Below are 23,816 nucleotides of genomic sequence, written 5' to 3'. Positions count from 1 at the left end.
TACAGGAGGGATATAATGCCAGTTAGCATCTCTTTTTCTTTAGGTTTTTTTCTGCAGTGTGAGTATAATTGACATGTGAAAGTCCATGTACACAGGAGGAATAGAGCGAGCACAAATTGTCAAATGTAATTTGGTGGCCATTAATGTACTTTACTGCACCTTGGCAGCCTGCAAATAAGTAAAGTCTATGTGTGGGAGACACTGCTATTGGCCAGGTCACATACTCATAAACATGGCGGACGAGAGTAAAGGTTTGGTCCATTATTTGAAATATTTTATCAACATAGTTATATAATTTTTTGATATGTCGTTTGTAATATGGTATTAGGTTGGTCAAACAATGGAGCAGCAAAACAAAATATTTTCCATCCATGTCATTTTCAAGTAACAACTTAAAAGTACATGAAGACTGACGGAAAACTAACTCAGGGAACAGGACCATCTGAGGAGCTTGTGACTGCATTATTATATCAAAGTGAGCGTTAAAGAGCGAACATCTCTGATAACTGCACACTTACCATCACGCACCGATGGACAAACACGTCTGCTTACCAAGATGGCATGGTTTAAAATCACTGAAAAAAAACAAGTCATTGATTGTTGTTTGGTGGTATACGGACCAAGTTACTTTTGATTTTAGACTAAAGATTATGTAAAGTTTGGGGTTGGTCTCCTAGCATAAAATCAAAAATCCTCCAAATTAATCACAAAGAGTGGAGTCTCTAACTAAACCACTCATTTGTATTTTTGTATTTTCCCTTTTAGCCTTTCATATGATTCATCTTTAAGGAAGGTTCGCAGGCTAACAGCCACACAACAAGCATTTATCAGGGAGATTACCATACATGTCCTGGAGGAGGCATTCTGCAGTGATCCCACCCACATACAGTACACTCAGTTTCTTTTTTCTCTTTGTTTTCTCCTGACCCTGCAGTCTTTAAAGAAAAGCTTTATGCAGGAAAGAACGTGGAATAACAATACACTGGGGTTACAGCGAGTTCAGGCCCTATTTAATCAAATTGCTAATTGTGTGTCCCTAATGTCCTCTAACTGTTTTCATTATGTCCAATAACTGCTTGTGACCATGAAGAGGTTTTTAAAACTAGATAATGTCCTTGAGTGATTGCCCCCATTGTTGTTATGACAACACAAGTTTCAATTTTGAGTTAGTCTGACTCACGCAATGCAGACAGCGGGTATAAGCCTGATATTGACCGATTATTTCAGGGCGGTTATTTTTCACCTATACCATAGTAGAGAGAGCGAGGTCTGGTCTATCATGGTAGGAGAAGATAAGTATACAGGTCCTAGAGGGAGGTATTGTTTGGATTAGTGGGAGGTTTGACAAGACAGAACTGTACATTTTATAGACTCCTTTATTCTACTGTTTGCAGAATATATTTAATAACCATAAAAGATGCAAGGATTGGTAGGAGCACACAGACAAATAGCTTCAGTTGCCAAACAGTAGAAGTAGTCGAAGATGTAAACCTGAATGCACCACGAATTCCCTCTGACTGTAGAGTAGAGAGACAGATCAATTTATGGTGATAAAACAACGGCAAAGCGCAGCAGGGCTCGTCATAGTTGTTTATTGAACGTTTATTGAACAAACCGGTGCCGGTGTGACGGAGAGCCAAGATTTACCCACCGAAAGGAGAAAGCATGCTCACATTCGGAGCTCGGCAGTTTCTGTTTCTGGCATATTTAAACAACTACATTAGTTGTAGAAACTGTGAGCTGACAGCAAATATTCCGGTGTAACGCCAATGCATGAACTCTGCAGTAAATCGCCACAGTGTCACAGGATGTTCTTGTCATTCAGTCCAGATGTGATCCCAGCTTTGAGAAGCCCTGTTTACAGACCATGCATCTAATCAGCGTTGAAAATGAAAATAATTGTCAGTTTTGGTCCTAAATTTCATACATTGGTGATCCAAAATGCAGATCTTGACACTTTCCGTTTGTTTGTTTTGTTTTTTTCACAGAGGAAGCGTTCTGCTGTGAGTGCCGTGAAACAGGAAGCACAAGAGGTCCTTGGAGAAGGAGAACGACTACTGGACGAAGCGAACCAGCTCTCTGACAACATTATCAAAGAGATAGAGGTACTCAAGTCTAATAGAGCCCTCTAACTCTTTTGAAACTCTGTCTACTGTTAAGTATTCAGCCTGAGGTCGTCTCTGAGTCTTTTGGCACCAGGAAAGAGGAGTTTGTAGGAGAAGAAGAATATCTCTCTGTGTTCTCTTTGGCTCTGTTTTCTGTTCTTTCGGTTAAAAAAAAAACAGAGTGTAACTCGAATGGGTCAGACCTTCTTTTTTTTTTTCTCTCTCAACTCTACATCACTAAGTTAAGTGAGCAGAGCCTTGTTGTTTTCTGTCTGTAGGACTTGGAGGGGATGGGAAACGAACTGGGTCCTCTTCATGACCAGCTGGATGATAAAGTCAGTCGCCTCACCGACGGTTTGAGTGACGGCGGCCTGGCTAATCACGTGCACGACGCGGAGGAGCACGCCAAGCAGCTGAATGAATCTGCTGCCATTTTGGATGGGTGAATATAAACACATTCCCAAAAGTGTACGGTTAGCAGGCAGTGCTGACACTCTTTTTAAAGATTGATGAAGTGGATTGTGGATTTAGAGACAAGTTTTAGGGCTGAATGTCAAATTTCTTACACTCTGAGCTTCTATTGATGTAACAACTCAAGTAAACGTGGTGTCTCGGGATTATCCTGCATTTGGGTTTTCACATCTGAAGAACATCAAAAAGAGAAACAAAAAACAAAAAACAAATGGAAAACTGTTTCTCTCTCCTGTCTTCTCTCTCCCTACAGTATTTTGGCCGAAGCCAAAAACCTCTCCTTCAATGCAACAGCTGCCTTCAAGGCCTACAGCAATATTAAAGCGAATGTCGATGCAGCGGAGAAGGAGGCGAAGGCAGCCAAACAGAGGGCGAGCGAGGCACTGGCCCTGGTGAGTGGACACGACTACTAAGACACAAGCAAAAACAAAATTCAAAGTAGAAGTTTCTTAATGCTATTCAGAATTTCGTTTCCTTCGGAGTTCAAAGAAGTCATTTTTATTAAGTATAATTCATTAGGAGAAAAACATCCTGTGCTCCTTTTCATATTTTTCTCTGTGACGCGATTGTAAACATATTTTCATTCCCAAAACTTGAACTGTTCAGGTGTATTCATGCCATTTGTAATCCGCCTCACATTCACATATGGCGTATTTACACAGTACAAGTCTTTTAGCTATGGTGGTGTGTGTGTGTGTGTGTGTGTTTGTGTGTGTGTGTGTGTGTGTGTGTGTGTGTGTGTGTGTGTGTGTGTGTGTGTGTGTGTGTGTGTGTGTTTGTGTGTGTGTTTGGGTTTGCCACATGTGTTTGTGTGTGTCTCACATGCAGTAACAGTAATGTAAGCTCAGGCTCTCCATTAGTCATGGTGGAGAGATCAAAGCACTTCTCCATCCCCCTTCTTCCTCCTTTTTTCTCTCCTCTCCCTCTTTCATTATCACAACTATACACACACACACCTGAAATCTCCCTTTTTACTTCCTCTTTCCTTCATTTATTTCTTCATTTATTCATTCCCCCCCCCCCCCTTTCCTCTGTTCTCGTCCTTGTTTAACTTTTCTTCTCCTCGGTTCATTTTCCATTTGTTTGCTTTTGCCTTGGTTATATTCCCTGTCTTTGATTTTCTTCCGCCTTTTATTCTGTAATAGTTTCTTTTCCACATTTTTCTCCTGTGAGCCAATTCATTCCTTTGGCATTTCCTCTGCCATTTTCCTCTCCCTTTTACCCTTCTCTTTTCAGCTCATTCCGCCTGTTTGACTTCTTTTTTTCACTGTGTCCTTTTCCTTTTTCCTCTTTCTTTACTTTTTCTTTTGGGGAGAAGGAGGTAAAGGGCAGGAGAAGAAAGTAAAGTAAAAAGACAGTGAAAGAACGGGTTGAAGGTGGAGAATGAATGTGAGGAGGAGTTAAGTCTGCAGAGTGCCTTTCTTAGAAAAGCATTTAGCAATGCAAAGTAGTGAAGTGCTGCTTTGATCTTACAGAAGGTAGAATGGAGATTACTGCACCTTTTTATGCACTGCCAAACATGTTTTTTAATTCACATGTGGGATTTAAATGATTCTGGAAGCATCTGTAAGCATTTTAAGTTACAGATGTTGCATTGTTGCCCTCTGTGTGTGTGTGTGTGTGTGTGTGTGTAGGCCTTAGGTCCAGATGTTCCAGTGAAGGAAGCAGCTCAAGGTGCACTGCAGAAAAGTCACAGACTGCTGAACCAAGCTAAAGGACTTCAAAATGATGTCAAAGGTAATCATAAATATATTTGTGTGTGCACGTAAAATATTTTGCAGACAGAACTTTTCCAGAGGCTGCAAGGCTGGAGGCTGAAAAGACCAAGTTAAATGTAATAGGTACTGGTTCAGCTTCTTTACTGGAGCACAATTTCTCAGATTTCCTTTCTGCCTTTGTCACTCCACGTTCCTTTTCTCCTCATTTGCATCTCCTGCTCCTCCCGTTTCTCCTTGTCACCCTCTTGGTAACTTCTAACTACTTCTAACTTTGATTTATCTCGCTACGTATGCCATGCGTGACAAACCACTGAGACCAAGTCCTTTGATCAGGGTTGGGAGAGTTACTTTAAAAACGTATTTCAACTCAGTTTCTAATTAAATTAAGTCAGTAATGTTATCAAGGTATCACAATATCAAAGGGATGGAACTTGATTACTCTTACCTCAATTGCAACCATGTGCAAAGAAAGACACAAGAAGAGAAATATCAATAGGATGACTTCCAGTGATGCATGTGCATTGTCGCAGATATCATAAGTTTATCAGTTTATTAATTATCATTAGTATATTGTCTTTTAATAAAAAGAATATATATATATATATATATATATATATATATATATATATATATATATATATATATATATATATATATATATATATATATATATATATTTATTTTATTATTATTTTTTTTAACTTGTTCTCTAACTCAGTAAACAAGTCTGCTGGGGATGTTGGAAAGGCGGTGTGCAATGACCCATAGTGAAAATAATCCATTACTCAAATGTCAGGAGTAAAAGTAAAAGTTGTAAGAAAAAAAAAAATTACAAAAAATTACAGATACCTGGAAAATGTACATTGTGTACAATATTTGTTCTATGTTACTTCCCTCCTCTGGAACTGACTGTATAGAAAGGACATTGTGAGGATACAACAGAGTACTAATTGTTGTTAAAGAAACTGTGATCTTTAAAAAATTTACAGTAGTTTTTTTTTTTAAACATATATTGTGTATTAAACATAAAGAAGAGTTTACTGTCAGTCACGCTTTTGTGCTTTTTTTAGTTGGGAACCTTGACTTTAAATTAAACCATCATCATCATCATCATCATCATCATCATCATCATCATTTGTGCATGTGTGTGTGTTTGTGTGTAGAGAACGCAGATAGTGTGGCTATGCTGAAGGCCAGAGTCAAAGCAGCCCGAGATAAATCCAAAGACCTGCTGAAAGCTGTCAACGGAACCATGGCAACGCTCAACGCTATCCCCAACGGTATGACTGCACAAACTCACAGTGTGTACAAGTGTGTGTGTGTGTGTGTGTGTGTGTGTGTGTGTGTGTGCGCGCAGGTGGGAGAGAGATAAAAGAGGGAGTGGATCAATATCACTGTGCTGATAGAGGTCAGCTGCTCTGGCAAACTCAACTTGACACATGTCAGTACTCACAGACTCACGGAAATGCGCTGCAGTGATACTGAGGTTATTGAACCACAGTGATACACACGGTTGTGTTCAGATCAACACGCAGCAAACTGTGAAATGTTGTTACAACAGATTGTGAAAGGATGACCCAGAGGCCGAGAGCACACGTTAAATTTACAATTCAAAGGCCTGTGAGTGTGGTCAAAGTAACATATGGTCAGAGAGACTGATCTGCATCAAAACAGTTTGTTATTCATGGCCAGAAATCAATATTATTATGAACCACAAGTACCATAGATCTGTTTTTTTCATTGGTTTTTATTTTTCTTTTGTTTCTAATATATATTATATATATTATATATTATATATCTTATATATATTATCGATTCAGTTTAGTTTTGCTTTTTTTATTGTTTAAAAATGTTAATTGTTTGGTTTTTATAAGTTTCATCATACATATAAGTCTTAGTAATATGTCAGGGGCCAGATTTAAGTCTAGTTTTCATTTTTATTCCAGTAAACTTTTTAAATCTTTAGTTTTAGTTTCTAGGTAAGTTATCTCATAAGTTTATCTCACTATAATAGTATTGCTCAGAACAAATTCTTAGCTAATGCTGAGTAACCAGTCCAGATAAGGTTTAGCTGAGATGAAGCAAACCTCAATTTATCATGTTTCAGGAGTCAGCAGCATAATCGTATTTATCTGGAAAATGATCCTTGCAAAATTGTCTAATGCACATAGATTAGATATTCAACAGACCAAAACTGAAGACAGTTTATCCAGAACCTACACACTAACATAATGAAGAATGTGCTGATCTGCAAAGTGAACTGCCTTGGCTAATACAAAACATGTTTTATATCAGTTTGTATGAGGAATGGGACAAAATCTGTGTCAACCAATGGCAATCGAACTGTGAATTCGTAAACATAAAGGAAAGTTTTATTTTTTTTCATGGCATTCTCTCATTTCCAACAACCATTAGTTCTAAATATTTGTATAGCTCCTCAATTTCTCTGCACCTTGGGAATTGTTTTAGATTTTACAGAAATATTAAATAAAAATAATGATGTGTCATGGCCCCATTCAAAGCTTAGATTAATGTGTCTCTAAACCATTGTCATTGACTTCTAAACCATTATGAACTAATGGTTCAGAAGTCCAACTAAAGCTTACTGGTCTAAATAAATAAAGTCTTATGATATAGTCAGCTGTGGCACACTGATCGATTCGCCAAGATAAACAATGCCTCATTAAAACTATCTAATGGGCCAGACTAACAAATGATATGCCACTGATTAATGTAAGTAATAACACTGTATAACTTTAATTTTTTGTTTAAATCTTAATTTTTGGGGTTTTTTTATCATTCTGCAACAGACACGGCAGCTAAGCTGGCATCCACCAAGGCTGTAGCAGCAGATGCCAACGCCACCGCTATAGATGTCCTGGAACGACTCGGGGACTTGAACCTGCAACTTAACGGCCTCCAGAGGAATTACAGCGAGCTGGAGGACACAGTCAACACAGCCAATCAGATGATCCAGGACCCCGAGAAAAACAGTAAAGCCCTTTACTTTTGACTTGTTACATCATGACATGGTCTTTCAGCTGCTTGAACATTTTCAAAGTTTTCCAAAGTCATTTGTTTGGTTATTTCCTGTTTGTCCGTTACTTAATTTCGTTTTTTATCCTCCAAAGATCTCAGTTTCATTATCTCGGACCCAATGGAAAGATTCCTAGTTTAAGAATATAGCCGCCTAATCTTGATGTGTTTTATGGTGGACTATATGGAGAAATAATGTTATTATGTCAGAGCCACATAAGATGGCACATTCAACTGAAACCTGATGATTTTTTCCCTGTCTCTCCTCTTTTCAATCCCCACAGCCATCAGTATGTATATTTCACTTACCTTGTAACATGTATAATTAAAGGTGATGCACCAATACCATGTTGTAATTGCCAACTATAGATGCGAGTAATGTCGCCTCCTTGCCAGCACACATTTCTAGACGTTTGTAGTCTTTGCTTCTGAAATAACCTACCAGTAAATTTTAAACAACAATTGAAACACTGTGTCTTTGGCAGCTCAGTGTGTATTGGGTGTACTCAATACCAGCTGTGTCTAAATAATCCGATTCCAACAACAACAGTATTGGAGCATCAGCTGTTAGTTTTAGGACAATCTTTAATAGCTGTACAGTAAACAGTAGATGCTTCTAATAATGCTGCTTGAGCATGAGAGCTCTGCACATTGCAAAGCATGGTAGTCTTTCTTTTTCTTTTTGCTTCTTTCTAAATGTATTTTCCAGTTTCAAGCTTCTAAGATAAATAAAAGCAACAGTCCTCTTTTAATGCTATGCTAACTTGTACATCTCTCACAGGCTTCGCCGACTTTCTTGCACCTGCTACGTGTTTCTCTTTCTTCCTTGTGTAGTATCAGTCATTTCCAAAGCTGCCAGCACTCTTTACTCTTCAGCTCGCCACGCTATCTCAGCTGTAATACGTTGCTTATTGTCAATATAACAAGTGCTCTACAGTTATGTGAAACTCCTGTACTTTATCTCCCCCCCCTCAGTTCATGCTGCAGGAGCTAAAGTGAAGGACCTAGAGGACGAAGCTGACAGGCTCTTAGAGAAGCTTCAGCCAATCAAAAAGCTGCAGGACAATTTGAGGCGAAACATCTCACAAATCAAGGAACTGATCAGCCAAGCCAGGAAACAAGCTAATTCAGTAAGTTGTTGACAGACTGACATGTACGACCCTCAGCTTGTGAGGATTGTGGCACAGTTTTCACCCTTGTATTTCACACATTGTTCCTTTTCTAAATCCTGCGCCCACATTACCCGCAGTGCGACTTAGCCACTGTCTGACAACACTGGACGCCATTCATCAGACCACATGAAGCCTTCTCTGGAGCCACAAAAGGCTTCACACTAGTTTTTTCACATATGTAGTAGTACTCCCCAAGACCTGTGAATATACTTTAACATGTACAGTTGATTGGAATTATCCTTAAAACCATGGAATCTAATAGTTTTCTTTCTCAATGTTTAGAGGAAATGCAAAACTGAAGCTACTGTATGACGCAAAATCCTTCATGTGGATACTTTATTCATCTCTCGTCTTTCTCTTCCTCCTTGCAGATCAAAGTATCAGTGTCTTCAGGCGGTGACTGTCTCCGTAGTTACCGCCCCGATATCAGAAAAGGGAGGTACAACACCATCACCCTTCACGTAAAAACCACCACACCTGATAACCTGCTCTTCTACCTGGGATCAGCCAAATATGTAAGTACTCTGATTAACTTTACAAGAAATTAGCCCGTTGACTTTTATTGAGGTATATCTGAACCTACTACCACAACTTCAATATCATGGTAAGTTTATAACAAGTGTAGCTTAGCAAAACTGTGAGTTGTCATGAATGTAGAGTTCTTAATGTAGAGATCGTAAGTTCATCTCATCAACTCAACAACACATACATTTTGCAATATACCAATGCACTGTTGTGTATTAATATGCATTAATGGCTCTGGGGGCAAAATTGTCAAACTTTGTCTGTCTATGGCTGATAAAACTCCCCAAATCTGTATGACATTTTCACATTTTTTAAAATTGTTTCATATTAAAGCATTAATCATATTTAATACAATCCTCAGCTGCTGTATATTGTATATCATTTATCATACTTGCCTGCTTTATGAGCACACACACACAAAATGAAGTATACATGCATAGACAAAAACACTCTTATAAACACTTAGCAGCCTCTCTCTGACACGCACACACACACACACACACACACACACACACAGCCTACACATGATCCCAGAGTGATTTGTCTAATATGAGAATAATTAATACTTCTTGACACATATTCACTAACACCTCTATAACGTAGCCCACTGCTGTTTTAAGGTACCACTGATAATCCCTAAGTGTTGATATGAGTGGGTATGGGTATGTGTGTGTGTGTGTGTGTGTGTGTGTGTGTGTGTGTGTGTGTGTGTGTGTGTGTGTGTGTGTGTGTGTGTCTTAGGGAGCAGCAGCAATTAACAACAAGTTTATGTTGCTATCTGCTTTAGCCTGATTTCCCCTGAGAAATCACTGCTTTGCTTCATCTGACTTGGAAGTCTTGAGCTCGCATGCATGTGTGTGTGCGTTTTCAGTGTCTCTCACTAATATTCTCTGATAGTGAAGAATTCAGCATGAATAGTAATGCCCTCTCTGTGCATGTGTGTGTGTGTGTGTGTGTGTGTGTGTGTGTGTGTGTGTGCGTGCACCTCTAACATTTCACTAATAGTGTGTAATGCTAGTTGAATAATAACGATGTTGCCCTGTGATCTGTGCTAATGAATAATCGCCATTACCCTGGAGAGATTGGAAGGATATGTGTGTATGTGTGTGTGTGTGTGTGTGTGTGTGTGTCATTTGTGTCTTCAAATGTGACTTAACAATAATCTCTAATTGTGAATAATGCTGTATGAATAATAATGCAGTGTGTGCATGCGTTATGTGTATGTGCTTTTGAGACAGCATCCGGATGGGAGCATATGCTCGACACTCTCTTATTCATTTTTTTCTTTGGCACATACATAAGTAATAAGACCATTAATCAAAATACAGCGTGATCCTGTGAAAATCCACTTATAGAGACAGGAGGAGAAAACTTCAGCCCGTGCAGCCTCAGAATAGACCGCAGCTGGTTGTGAAGTAGCTCCACTGATCGCTTGTTCACTATTCCCTCTATGATAAATACTCTGAGGTTCTCTGTGGGAAGTAATAAATTGAGACTTTCGGACTCATATTAATCATCATTTCGCATCACTGCCAACAGTGTTGCTTAACTCCTGTATGCTGTCTTATCAGGAGTAAAGGCGATACACTTGTTTTTATTGTGTTAGTAAATGATTTTACTTACAGGGTCACTATGTAGTTTTGGAAAGGAAATTCCAACTGATATATACAATATTAATGTGGTAATAATACAAACTGTTTCCATAACTGTTCTCAAAGGAAGATAAGGTCCCCAGACCACTGTGCGAAGCTAGAAAGGTGGCAGGGTCTTCAAAATATAAACAAAGTGTGAATGAATGAATGAATCTGTGTTGTGCTTAAAGGTTAAGTTTGTTTATTCAGCTTATTCAGTCATAAAAAAGAAGAGATTGTTTATATAGTTTGCTTAGGCATAAAAAAAGAAACCAGTCAATGAAGATCTTTGTCTTCTGATTGAAATGTCTTCCCCAAAACTACATAGTGCTCCTTTAAGGCAAATGTTTCCCAAGGTCATTCTTTGCACCGTTGGAGTCACTGTATCCACACCTGATGGTCAGACAGGTGTCTGACAGCCTCCAATTGAGATTTGTGAGGTCTCATCTTCCCTGAATTAAAACCTAAACTTACCATTTCTTCTTCTATCTGATTACAGTGCAGTCAGTCACAGTCACACGCATTAATGTTGCCTGAAAGGCCTGCAGACAACTTAATGAAACTGTAGGTTCTCAAATCCACTGCTGACAAAGCTGCTTTACCAGATTTCTGTCTGACTGCAATTCCAGTTCTTGCCATTATGACCACACTTATGAAGTGTTGGATAAATTGAGAAATGTCCCCTGAGGTTTACCATGCCATTTATCTCAACACATTCTGGCCCCTGTATTATCTTGTGTTTTCCGTGGTAACAGGACATTGTTTTTTCTTGGTTAGATACAGCATATCAATCATTCATGAAGATCTGTAGTGACGTTATTGAGGGAATAGTATGGACATTGTTATTATTATAGCTGAGCCTACTTAGCAGTTGTAAAGCCTTGAAAGTGCCGCTGTTGGCACAGTTATTATCATAATTTGATAATCTAACCCTAACCCAAATGTGGATATGTGTTTTAGAAAAATATTCACATTAAAGAAGCTGGAATCAGAATTTTGACTTTACTTAAAAAATTACTCAAACTGATTGATCAATTGTCAAGTGGTAGGTGATTCATTCATTCAGTTGTGTAGTTTGTAAACATGGTTTGTAAATGGACCTTCAGGTACCGCTGTGTTAAGTGTTAGTATTTGTTAGCATTCCATTTTCCAAAACTGAAATTGGTTTTCACCAATTTAGTGTTTGCATGCGGGACTTTGAGCCGATTACATGAACGGGTCAAATATTGACTGAATGAAGTTTACTACAACCTTAAAATCAGGACATTTGATCTCTCTCTCTGATCCGCCTCTTTGAAGTACCCACTTACCACATGTACATGGAAAACTCGTCACAGATGGAATAGATAAACAGCACTTCTGTAAACACCCCGTGGTGGAAAATTTGATTGCCTCAATTAACATGTTCAGCTAAAGTGATGTGGTTTAAAACGCTAACCCTCCTCTGTCTCTCCCCCATTTCTCTTTTCAAGTCCTTTCATAGAGACACAGTGACTTATCACAAGCACTACACTTCACAATGTCTTATTTCAGAAACAGTTTGTACTCAGTACATCCAGCACATGTCTTCTGTGTGTCCCAGGTTGATTTCCTGGCTTTAGAGATGCGCAAAGGGAAGGTGAATTTCCTCTGGGACGTGGGTTCAGGTGTGGGGAGGGTCGAGTACCCGCATCACACCATTCATGACGGGAACTGGCACAGAATCGAGGCGTCTCGGTAAGACGTTCGCACACACACACATACATGCACATGCTTTATTTCTCTGTGCATGTGAAGTGTTCCTCATACAAAACATGCTTCCAAAGCCATGACTAATGTTGGCTGCAAATCAAGGAGCAGTCACATCCTTGAAGAAAAAAAAAAAAAAAACAGGACTGTAGAGAAGCATACTTATGATGCATATCTCATTCACTTTCATTATGTTCAGACGTACATACGTGTGGAGGCGTGAATCTTAGAAAATAGGCATCTGAGAGTCGATGCATTGTGGCGCAAACACATAGATGTGCTTTCATACAAATGTATGGTCATGGTAATCTCAAGGTCACATCCTGTGATAAACATCAGCAGCTAATTTGTAAGACGTGTTTATCTATGTTTATGTTTGTATGCATCTATGTTTTTATCATTAGTTTGAGCTTTTAAAGCAGCCCTTTTGTATTTTCTTCCCGTTTCTCTTCTTTTTCTTGTCATTTATTTTGAGCTTGAGATGGACACAGATCACTTGAGATGCACTGCAGCAGCGCTCTTAACATGAAGAATTGATTTTAGCGATTGAGTTTTATAAATGAAAAAAAGAAAATCAGTTTTACTGGACCTGCCGCACGCTCCTGTATCGTCATGTTGTGAACGTGTGGCACTGATTTCCAATAGCATATATTTCAGATACTTCAGAACTTAATTTAACAACAGCCAGTAGTTACAGCAACAGTATACCGACCTAACAACCACAGGATATCTTTTCATTCAGGGCGCAGTAGAAAACATGTTGTTTCACCTGGGAAATCAAATGGTTTGCAGCCTTGACAGCCTGTGGCACATCATTACATAGATAAACTATAATCTAGATCCAGGTTGTCTGTGTGAAAACTGAAGTGGTGCTGTATACAGACCGTCCACCGCACAGCAAACAGTCCCACCTGCAGCATGTATTACCATCCGAGAGATTTCCCAAATGTGTTTTCCAATTGGATCACACAGACTATGTGTCTTGAAAATGTTCCCCTACACGACACAAAAACGCTGCTCCTGCTTTGAAAACAAACTCCGAGGTGGGAGATTGATTCCACTGTACAGCTCAGAGGTTCCACCGCGACAAACTGGCTCCGCTATGTGTTTCTATCATTCATCTTTAGCACCAAGAGTTCATAAAAACTGATTCCAAGTGGCTCCAGCATCCTCGGTCTTTGTAAACGTCTCCGAGGAGACACAGAAATGCAAACCCATCAAGCCAGCCTTCTCTTCTCTGCCTCTCTTCTGTCTCCAGCAATGGGTTGAATGGCACCATATCAGTGTATCCTCTGGAGGGCCCCATGGCTGGTATGATGCCGACGCCGGCCAGCGCCAACTCGCCCACAGCCTACACTATCTTGGACGTCGACCAGAACGCCTACCTGTTTGTAGGAGGGATACTCGGCACTGTGAAGGTGTCTGTCTCGTTGTCAGCGTAACAACATCAAGATCCTGTCTGTCTTCTTGTGTTTTTTTTTTTTTGTTTTTTTCACATTTTCCTCTCCTTTGTCCTTTTAGAAAGCAGATGCAGTAAGAACATCCACATTCACAGGCTGCATGGGGGAGACCTTCTTGGATAGCAAACCCATTGGACTGTGGAACTACAGAGAGAGGCAGGGAGACTGTAAAGGATGTGTTGTCAGGTATATCAACACTCACTCACAAGTTTTCATATTTTTAATTAACTGCAATATTGCTTGTTTTTTAATATTCCAAGAAGTTTGCCCCGTCATCTTTTGATATTTTGCAATTTATTTTTGTGACATTTCAAACCCTTAGAGAGGTGGAAGGGAAACAAAGCAATAGTAAAATCGACTGGTTCCCGTCTGTTCTTTTAGCCCCCAGCGTTCGGATGGTGAGGGCATAGTTCAGCTTGACGGCGAGGGCTACGCCGCAGTGGGACGGCCAACGAGGTGGAACCCCAATGTTTCCACCGTCAATTTTAAGTTCCGCACGTTCTCCTCCGAATCCCTGCTCATGTATTTGGCGACAGAAGACATGGTATGTGTGCAAGAAAAGGAAATATGATTATAACCCATGCACAGATCAGGACTGATAGTACTAAATGTTTTTCATTCTAGGCACTCAGGTACTCAAAGTGATGTAGATGATAAACAATAATGAACTGTTGTAATCTGAAATCCAGTTTTGAATCTGAGTTGGTCATTATCATATTTTAGCCAAATTCTTAAAAGCCTCTTCAGTCTGTTGGGTAGTAAAAACTTTTAACGTACTGATACGTACTTTTGATGTACTGATAAAGCCATTAAAATGCAAATTTCTAGTTTTTTATGTGCTTTAAAAACATAGTTTCTCCATGTAGTTCTGTTGGATGGTTGTCAAATTTCAAATGTCGGTACCTCACAACACCTTCTTCCCCGGCTGTCTCTGTAGAAGGACTTTATGTCCCTGGAGCTGTCAGAGGGCAAGGTGAAGGTGAACTTTGACCTTGGGTCAGGAGTCGGCAGCGCCATTTCAGATAGCAGACACAACGACGGACGCTGGAAATCCCTCACCATCTCACGGAACAAGAAACAAGGTAGTCTACTTTACTTTTCAGAATATGATAGGAATAGGAACACCGAGAGAAAATAGAGAACAGTTTCAAAGTATATTATGTCTGCCTGCCTGTGCTGTTGTTATTTACGTCTTTTTAACTGTCCACGAAGCCATGGTGACTGTAGTAGACATCGACAGCGGCGCTGAGGAGAAGATGGTGGCTACGTCCCAGGGTTCGGCTACCGGTTTGAACCTCAGGGAAAACCAGAGGATCTATTTCGGAGGGCTGCCTACCATCGGAAACTACAGGTACACACACAGTTGTAACAAATTTAGACGCTCACATATACTGTGCATGCATTTACTGTAAAGAAGGCCATAATATCTAACATGCATTTGATTAAGGGTCACATGTTTTACATTTGAAGTAAAGGCAAGACCTTTGATTTTTTCTATTTCAGAGTAAGTTGTTTACCAAGTACGATCATCAGTTTCACGACCAATTTAAACTATTGTCGAACCCTTTAGTCTGTCGTTAAAGCGTCGTGCCAGAAGTCTGGGGGGAAAAAAACGTACTCGTCTCGATGACTCATTAGATGAAACTGTGTCTGTGAAGTGTGCTAATGCTTTAATATCATGTTTTGTCTTAACAGCATGACAGCCAGGTAAATAAATGAATAAATCAATCTCATGTTCAGACATATAGTGGGCCTAATTTCCGCTGTATATTTCTCTCTGCATGAGGCTAGCCACGCTTATGATGCTGTAGAGCCCACAGTGACTGTTGATGCTTGTTTGTGTTATGGCTGGCCCCTGAAGGCTCCCACTCCTCCACACGGCGGCTGGAAAATCACCCCCTCTATCCTTTCATTATTCTGAATGTGACGTTTGTCTGTTCAGCAACATTTTGGTGGAGTTTCTCACATTTACGACTCTGCCTTACAGCCATCATCGCCATAATCATATTCAAATTGTATTTTAGATGCGGATTCACGTGTCCCCACCAATTATTTGCAGCACTGCAAGCAACGTTTTTTGCTGAGCTACAAAAATAAAGCACTAAAGCGTTACACTGCTAATCACATGTTCAGTGTGATCGCAGCCCGAGATTAGCAGGTTTTTTTCTTCCACCTTTCCTTTAGAATAATACTGCAATCTGGATGCATGACATTCCATTCAGATTGATATAATAAATCCGACAGTATGGACAAACGGCACATTCAAAGGATTCTTATTGTTGACGTCCAGACGTCACTCTCCGCTTCTGGATACATGATGCAATAGCTTCACTGCTGCAGTAATTCAGCTGCTTTTTAAAAAAAATCATGTTAGACTGCCGAGAGACAAATTCCATGGATGTTGAAATTTCTTCCGCATTATGTACTCCCTACAGAAACTCTTTTTAATTTCTTTACAGGCCAGAGATCACTTTAAAGCGGTACGCTGGATGTCTTCGGGAGATTGAAGTCTCCAGGACTCCTTATAATCTCCTCAGCAGCTCCGATTATACTGGGGTCACTAAAGGATGTCATGTAGAGGTAAGAGTGTCCGCTAAGCTGTAGATTTATATCTCCTCAGCTTATTCAAACTCTGTAATTATTATTATATTTATTATAGTTATTATATTTACTTATAACTACTTAATATATATTTGACACTGGTAGAGCATTTACAATATATAAAGTCAATCATATGCAGGACAGTAGCCTTAAAGGAGATATATTATGCTCAATTTCAGGTTCATAATCTGGTTTTGGACTGTTTTTAGATATGTTTGAATGCTTAGATGCTCGAAAAACACATCCGTTTTTGTCCCCCTCTGTCTGGAACGCTGTTTTAGCACCTGCTTCTTTAAGGTCCCCTCATGAATACCCATTCCCACAGCCTTCAAGTCAGAGCCCCAGCTATTCTTATGAAATCTGCTCAGTGGAGTTTGTTAGCCAAAAAAAACCCCATAACTAGCCAGGCCGCAAAAACAAAGCCTGGCGCGCCTCCTTGGGACCCAGCACTGTGAACCACAACAGAGCAGCTGTGCTTTATCAATGATTACGTGCCAAACTAGCTGTGAGATATAAATTGTGTGACTGTCTGACATTGTGACGTATTGGGTTGTCACAAAGTCACTGAGTTAAATGTGGGGCTATTGAGGCGTTTCAGGAACAGTTTTCTGGGGGAGAGAGGAACATCTTTTGTTTGGACTTTGACCTTTTTAACATTTAAAGATCGTTTACATGCTCAAATCCCATATAAAACACTGAAGGAAAGCGTTACTTACTGCTATTTAAGTGATTGAAATGGCAGTGTTTAAATGGTTGGGATGTAAGTGTATAGCAGGTCAGTGAATATGTACATGGAAAAACTTCCATATAACATATAAGGTCTTTATCATTAACATATAAAAGCATTATTCAGGATATTAAATTGCGCTCCTGCTAAACATAAGATAGAAAGTGTGCTACGGCTTTTAATTTTTCCACATACATACACAGTCTATCTATTGACAACCAATACAATGCTTATATGCACAGTCGGTCATTGTTCACAAATTCATCATTCATTCAAAATGTCCTCAAAGCTATACACACACACACACAGACACAAGCATTCAATCTGCATTTGAAAGCCTTTCGAGGCTTTCACCAAGATTTCTATATGCTAGTGACATTCATGCATACACATGTGCCGTCATGCGTGGAAAAATACTTTAGAAAGGATTATACAGGCCCAGGGTTGAGTGTGTGTACAGTGAAGGTCTTTCTGTTCCTCTTATCTCACTTTTTTTTTGTTCAACCACTACAGTATGCTACAAGGATGACTTTTTTTAGTGAGTGTGTGTGTGTGTGTGTGTGTGTGTGTGTGTGTGTGTACTTTGCAACTTTGCAGTCAAAGTAATGAGAAGATGATTTGATCAACAGGCTTCTGAAAGACGTCTCTTGTAAGAGTGGATCTTGAACTTGACTAGAATTTAGTCGGGTTTCTTTTTTTCCTGCTTTCACTTTTCAAGTCATCATTTCAGCTTTTCCATCTGACTGAAATTATTAAAAATGTCAACACTGATATACATGTAATGCAAGGATTTCATCTTTGACTTACAGAACCTGCACACGGTCAGCTTCTCTAAGCCGGGATACATGGAGCTGGGAGGCCTGTCGCTGGCTGTCGGCACAGAGATCAGCCTGTCGTTCAGCACTCTGGCAGACACTGGCACCATCTTACTGGCAGTTGGTGGAGCCTCAGCAGTCAACCCTAAGGTTTGGTTTAAATTGTTTTGTTCATTTAAGTTGAAACTCACTTTCCTAGAGTGACTCTTATTATTGTGTTAAATAATTATTAATGGCAGTTGAGCACATTCCTTCACCAAGCCCCAACAGTCGCCCTTCAGTTCAGTCAAGCCTAATCTAGTATCAAACTAGATAGTAAATTTTCCTTAGAACCTTACAACAATGTTGAAACATCAAGTTAGTTAAAGTTGGATGGATAGGATGGATTCTGGGCCAAAAAAAACAGCTGAACAACAAACAAACAGAAAATGGTGAAAACATAACATCTGTTGCCAGAAGTTTCCTGGAGGGTATGTTTTTTGGTGTATATTATAGAGGGGAAAAGGAATTTAGTTAAAATTGATGCTAAATATAAAAATAAAACAAATAATTTACTTTCAATTTATTATTAAATTTCTTTTCTTTTTTTGCACTTTCAGCTCATCTGTACTGACTAAAAGATTCTCTGAGTCTGGGTAAATGAGACTAATGAACTGGTTGTGTAGAAACTTAACACCGTCTTTATTTTCCATATAATTATTACCAAATAATATCTCTGAAATTATTAAGACATTTTCCCCCAAAATGTAACCTTTAAGGGGTGCTTTCCATTTCATTATCAGTTTACAGTGAAATAACTATTAACTAAAATTTGACTGACTACAAGTTCAATATAAAGTGTCACAAGTGTGTGAGGTTTGATTGACAGCTGTATACAAAAGTTAGAATTTGACTGAGTTCTTCTGACAAACATAGTATTGTTTCATTTCCTGTACACAAAAACTGCAAAACAGTATGCTTTGACAATGTATGCTATGATTATTTGGTATAAAATTAGCTGTAGTAAAACACATTTACATGAAGTCATGAGAAATTGTGTAATGATTGGTTACGTGGTAATTCTTCAATGTTTTTTTTTTTTTTTTTAAATCCCCCCCCAGGCCCGGAATGCAAACAGGAGACGCAGGCAATCTGTAGAGGTGGGTCCAACTCATGGTCACAGTCACACACACCCAAATACTGCACCTCTTTCCCTAAGTGAATGACGTTTCCATAAGTGCATATTAATGAGATTTGCATTTGTTGGCAGCTGGGCTAATTGGATTGTGTTCTATCCAAAACACGCGCGCACACACAGACAAATGTCCAAAGGCACGTAGACATAGTCGTCGTTGATGTATCGTATAGTAGCTGCCTTCGCTTTTAGCTGACCAGGCAAACACACCCGCACACACATACATGCACACAAGCACCTTTTCTCTAAGAGAATGAAGTTTCCATGAGTGCATATTAATGAGATTTAAGTTTGTTGGCATCTGTGCTAATTAGATTGTCTTATGACTAAAAACAATCACTCAAACACACAGTGACACACATGTTTATACACAGGAACACACACACACACACACACACTTGCTTGAGGCCCTCTTTCATCCTAATCTCTGATAGATAAATAAATAAACAAACTCATTATTTAATCTCTGCTGGATACACGGTGCATTTGTGTTGTGAGGGTTGTGTTTGCACATGCATTCATATTTGCAGGGGTGTGTGTGCAAATGTGGGTGCCCGTTTGTGTGGGTGTTTTAGCATAATGTCTATCTGTGTGTGAGAGAAAGAGGACGGGGGGTTACCTCCAGCTTATCCATCATCACTGGTGGTTGGGCGCATAAATCTATTTTTGTTAACTATGCTGGCAGGCAAGGCGTGTGCACGCCTGTGCGTACGTGTGCGCGTGTGCAGAAAGGTTAAGCGAGGTTAAAAACACCATCAACTCAACTTGGCCCTGACTAATGGATGTTTTAGAGAGGGACGGAGAGACAGGGGAAGAGAGAAGGGGACAGGAGACAAAGGATGGAGGGATAGCGGAGGGAGATTTAGAGGTGAAAGGAAGGATGGAGGTGAAAGAGCAGAGCCGGAAAGAAGAAAAATGCCACGAGCGTGGAGGATAACAGAGGAGAGGCCAGAAAAAGGGGGAAAATGAAATGATGAGGAGAGTTGATAGATGGAAAAAGAGAGAATAGTCACAGAGAGGAGAGATGAAAAGGAGGAGGAAGCTCGGAGCAGAATACGGGAAGCTGAGATGAAAGAGCGTGTGGTGAGAGGAAGAGTGGGAAGAGATGATGCCAGAAGGAGCGAGGGAAGAAGGAAGAAATAGAAAACTTAAGTTTGACCATCCACAAAATGTAAGAAGAATTTGGTGTCACAGAAAGATGATCGGCAAAGTGGAGAGAAGGCCATGATGGTGTATGTAAGGGCTACTCATCATTCTGGCTGAAATGAATGAAGGGTAAAAATACTGCACTGATCACGTATTTTCGTAGGCTAACCCAGGAAGTTAGCATGTTGTAAACGTCTGCATGGCAATTTTGAGTTTGTGTCTTAGTTTGAGCAGTTTGTGTTTGTGCGGGTAGTAATATTTGTACTGAGTGTCTTCCATGACGAATGCAACACAAGAGTTGCACGTGGTCAGTATGTCAGCATGGTTACAGATTCACTGTTGAAGGGTTTCAGAACCAACTTCCACTCCAGGCTAATTGGTTTAGAATGGTGCTTCATGTGGCAGACCCTCCACGTGGAGTGGAAGTGGGTTGAGAGAGTGGAGGGAGGGGGCGGTCATGTATGGCTTTGAGAAAGGTTAATCTTCCCATAATGTTGGCTAATTTCAGTCGTCACCCTCTTGATGTTGTTAAAAGAGCTGCAAAACAATTACCGATTAAACTGCTTATTACTTTCACAATTGATTGTTGCACCTATGAAATTAGAATGAGATTGTGGACAAATCTGCAGCACAGTTTCCAAAACTACAAATCCACAGATATCCAGTTCTCATATTTTTTGATTTTTGATTGCAAATCTAATCAATTAATTAAATAAGTGTTTCTGCTGTAGTTGGAATAACTACACATAATAGTGACAAAAAACTGATATCCCCCCCAAAATATACTTGCAAACATAATATAACAATGAGATAAGTCTTTATTGATTCCTGCAGCTGAAGAGTTGTAAGCAGAGGGAAAACAGTGATTCAGTGACAGGTAAAAATGAAACAAGACAAAATACATTAAAAGAATTGAAAAATTAAGTAAAAAGTAAAAAACATTAAAGAGGTCATATTATGTTAATTTTCAAGTAGCATATTAAGCTAGTAGCATAGCCTCAGCATCTTTTTTACACTGTGATATGAACACTCTGTTTTAGATACAGAGTGAGACATCTCTCAAGTTTTGGTGGGAGATGCACATGCACATTACTTAAATGGCAGGATGTAGCCAATCAGGCAAAGTAAGGCTGTTCATGCCGAGCAAGGTAGTGTGATCTAAAATAACACTGCTACAGCAATAGCAGCTGTATGTCTGCTGACAGACTGTATATTGATATTATAAATGCTCATACACAGTGCTGCAAACTCCTGACAAAGCTTTTGCTGTGCCAGATTGAAAACCGCCATTCCAGCCCAAAGTATAAATAAAACTTATGTTTGCTGCGAGGTGTGTTGTCACCAAAAAAAGAAGTTGGTTCATAAATACTACCACAAACACTAAGATCATGCCTGCTCTTTGTGCTGACTTCAGCTGCAGCTTCAGCCAGTTTTACCTTCACACCGAAACTGGCACACACACGAAACCTGAAGCCAAAATATAATCATACATGTATGGACTTCAAAAGATGCTGAGAACCTGTGTGTGTGTGAGTGCTACATATGATTTTCTTGTGAATACAAGTTAGCATTTGTGCGCGTTAGCTTCACAGTCTGTTGCGTATTTGGTTTCATGGTCTACATGTCTGTGTGTCTATGTGTGTGTCTTTCCCTCAGAGGATAAGTGCACATGCTCGCGTGAGTTAATCTGCCTTTGTCTGTACGTGTGACATGTGTCTGCATCTGTGCACCTGTGTGTGTGTGTGTGTGTGTGTGCGCGTGCACATGCCTTTGTAACTGTGTGTGCGAGAAAGCGCAGCGAGAGGCATGTTGTAGCTACATCTCAGTTCAATTTGTCCCCGACCTCAAATTGAAATTCCATTTTCAGGTGGTAAATTGTCTCCCACTTCGCCCTCTGGCACACAGTGAATTAAAATTCAAATTAGCCTGACCCTGCACCGCTGCTCTCTAGCACCTCTCTGTCTGTCTCTCTCTCCCCATCTCTATCTCGCTCGCTGTTTTGCTCTCTGCCCTCTCATCTCTTCCCCCTATTATCCTCTCCTCTCTGTTCCTCTCATCTCTTGTTATCCTTTCCTCCCCGCTCTCCACTCCTCTCCTACCTCGCTTATTTCCCTCCAATTTCTCTCTATATACCCCCGCTTTCCTCCCCGCTCATCCCCCCCACTTTCCCCTTTGACTTCTCTCTGCTCTTTAATCCCCAGTCTCTCCTCCCTGCTGTTTGTCTTCTCTCTTATCTGCCTGTTTTTTCCCTTCCCCTTGTCCTTCCTTTCTCCTCCTCTCCTCTTCCTGACAAACATTTAAAAAAGTGCAGCAAGTCGTAGATGGACATGTTTAATCCATGTTGAGTTTATAGTGTGATAATATTGCATGTAAGATATGTTAATGGGGCAGCTCTAACCCTATAAACTTTGATTATTTACATTTTTATTTAAAGGTGCTACCTGCTTCTTGCCTGGATATATTCCAGTCATATTAAAAAGGGACAGTTCACCCAAAATCTAAAATGCATGTTTCCTCTTCCCTATAGGGCTTTTTATCCATCTTGATTGTATTGTCTGTAGGCTAGCTAGCTAAGCTAGCTAACAATACAGCTCAGCCATGTATGCTATATGTCTGATCAAATACTGACCCAAATGCTAGACACTTGTCAGGCAGGAAGACGTCACATAAAGTTATCTTTTGTGATCTGAAGCTAGAGTTGTAAAAAAATTCATGCAACAAAAGGCAAGAGCAAAAGGATACAAAATTAAAATCATGATGGCAAGAGGAACACAGCTGGTGATGCAGATAATTGCAGATAAATGGGGAACAGACGTGGAAACAAAGATGAACGAACAAAGCGTGAAGTAAACACACAGACTTAAATACACAGGGGCTAATTAATAAATGAAACACAGGGGAGCACATAAATCCCAGTAACAAGAAAAAGACAGGAAGTGTAAGGTAAAAATGTGACACAAGGATGTTCATATCCCGCAGTGTCACAAGTTTCTCATCCATGAATAGATGCTCATTTCCTTTTAGGCTGTGATAAGGTTGGCGGATGTAGTTCATTGGAAGAAAGTAGTATCTGAACTGCAGAGATCTCCAAAACTCCAAACTTTGGGGATTTTGGGGAGAACTGTCCTTTTTGATATTGTGTTTGTAGTTAAGTATTTTTCCATTTTGATGAGGTCCATTCACTATTTGCTGAACATTTACTCCACAAAAGACAACTAAAAGCTAAAAAAATAGTTATCATTATTCATTTATTTTGAAACTACTGGAGAGGTTGAACTTTCACACGCGGCTCTCAAGTTGTTCATTTTTTTCTTTTCCTGTTTCTTGGGAACTGCCATTCAGTCGGATTCTTGAGAGAAATGTCATTCGTGATTTTTACAATTCCATTATTGTTTAGTTCTAACCCCATGAGATCTTTTGTGTTATCAATTTATGTTTTTTGACGGCAACACACTTCGAATGCTGCATATCCTGCCCAGGAGACTAAATAAAAGCTATATTTCTAAA

General features: G+C 39.7%; 1 protein-coding gene across 4 annotated transcripts in view; it reads left to right on the top strand.

The window, feature by feature from the left end:
* The window catches only part of lama2 (laminin, alpha 2), a 193,327-nt gene that overhangs the window by 156,024 nt on the left and 13,487 nt on the right, over nt 1-23,816 (top strand). For 3 of the 4 annotated variants that reach the window (XM_037086255.1, XM_037086254.1, XM_037086253.1), the window contains 19 exons: nt 1,989-2,105; nt 2,384-2,547; nt 2,830-2,968; nt 4,211-4,313; nt 5,458-5,574; nt 7,105-7,287; nt 7,615-7,620; nt 8,306-8,460; nt 8,874-9,017; nt 12,241-12,374; nt 13,645-13,804; nt 13,908-14,032; nt 14,228-14,390; nt 14,784-14,928; nt 15,059-15,197; nt 15,542-15,553; nt 16,306-16,426; nt 17,984-18,139; nt 19,090-19,128. In XM_037086255.1, the coding sequence (XP_036942150.1) occupies nt 1,989-2,105; nt 2,384-2,547; nt 2,830-2,968; nt 4,211-4,313; nt 5,458-5,574; nt 7,105-7,287; nt 7,615-7,620; nt 8,306-8,460; nt 8,874-9,017; nt 12,241-12,374; nt 13,645-13,804; nt 13,908-14,032; nt 14,228-14,390; nt 14,784-14,928; nt 15,059-15,197; nt 15,542-15,553; nt 16,306-16,426; nt 17,984-18,139; nt 19,090-19,128 (2,322 nt within the window). The remainder of the gene's footprint in view (nt 1-1,988; nt 2,106-2,383; nt 2,548-2,829; nt 2,969-4,210; nt 4,314-5,457; nt 5,575-7,104; nt 7,288-7,614; nt 7,621-8,305; nt 8,461-8,873; nt 9,018-12,240; nt 12,375-13,644; nt 13,805-13,907; nt 14,033-14,227; nt 14,391-14,783; nt 14,929-15,058; nt 15,198-15,541; nt 15,554-16,305; nt 16,427-17,983; nt 18,140-19,089; nt 19,129-23,816) is intronic. The other variant, XM_037086256.1, reaches the window with a different exon arrangement.

The sequence above is a fragment of the Acanthopagrus latus genome, chromosome 22, assembly GCF_904848185.1.
Source record: "Acanthopagrus latus isolate v.2019 chromosome 22, fAcaLat1.1, whole genome shotgun sequence".
Lineage (NCBI taxonomy): Eukaryota > Metazoa > Chordata > Actinopteri > Spariformes > Sparidae > Acanthopagrus > Acanthopagrus latus.
Note: the sequence above shows the minus strand (reverse complement) of the source record. Positions and strands in the feature narration are given on the sequence as shown.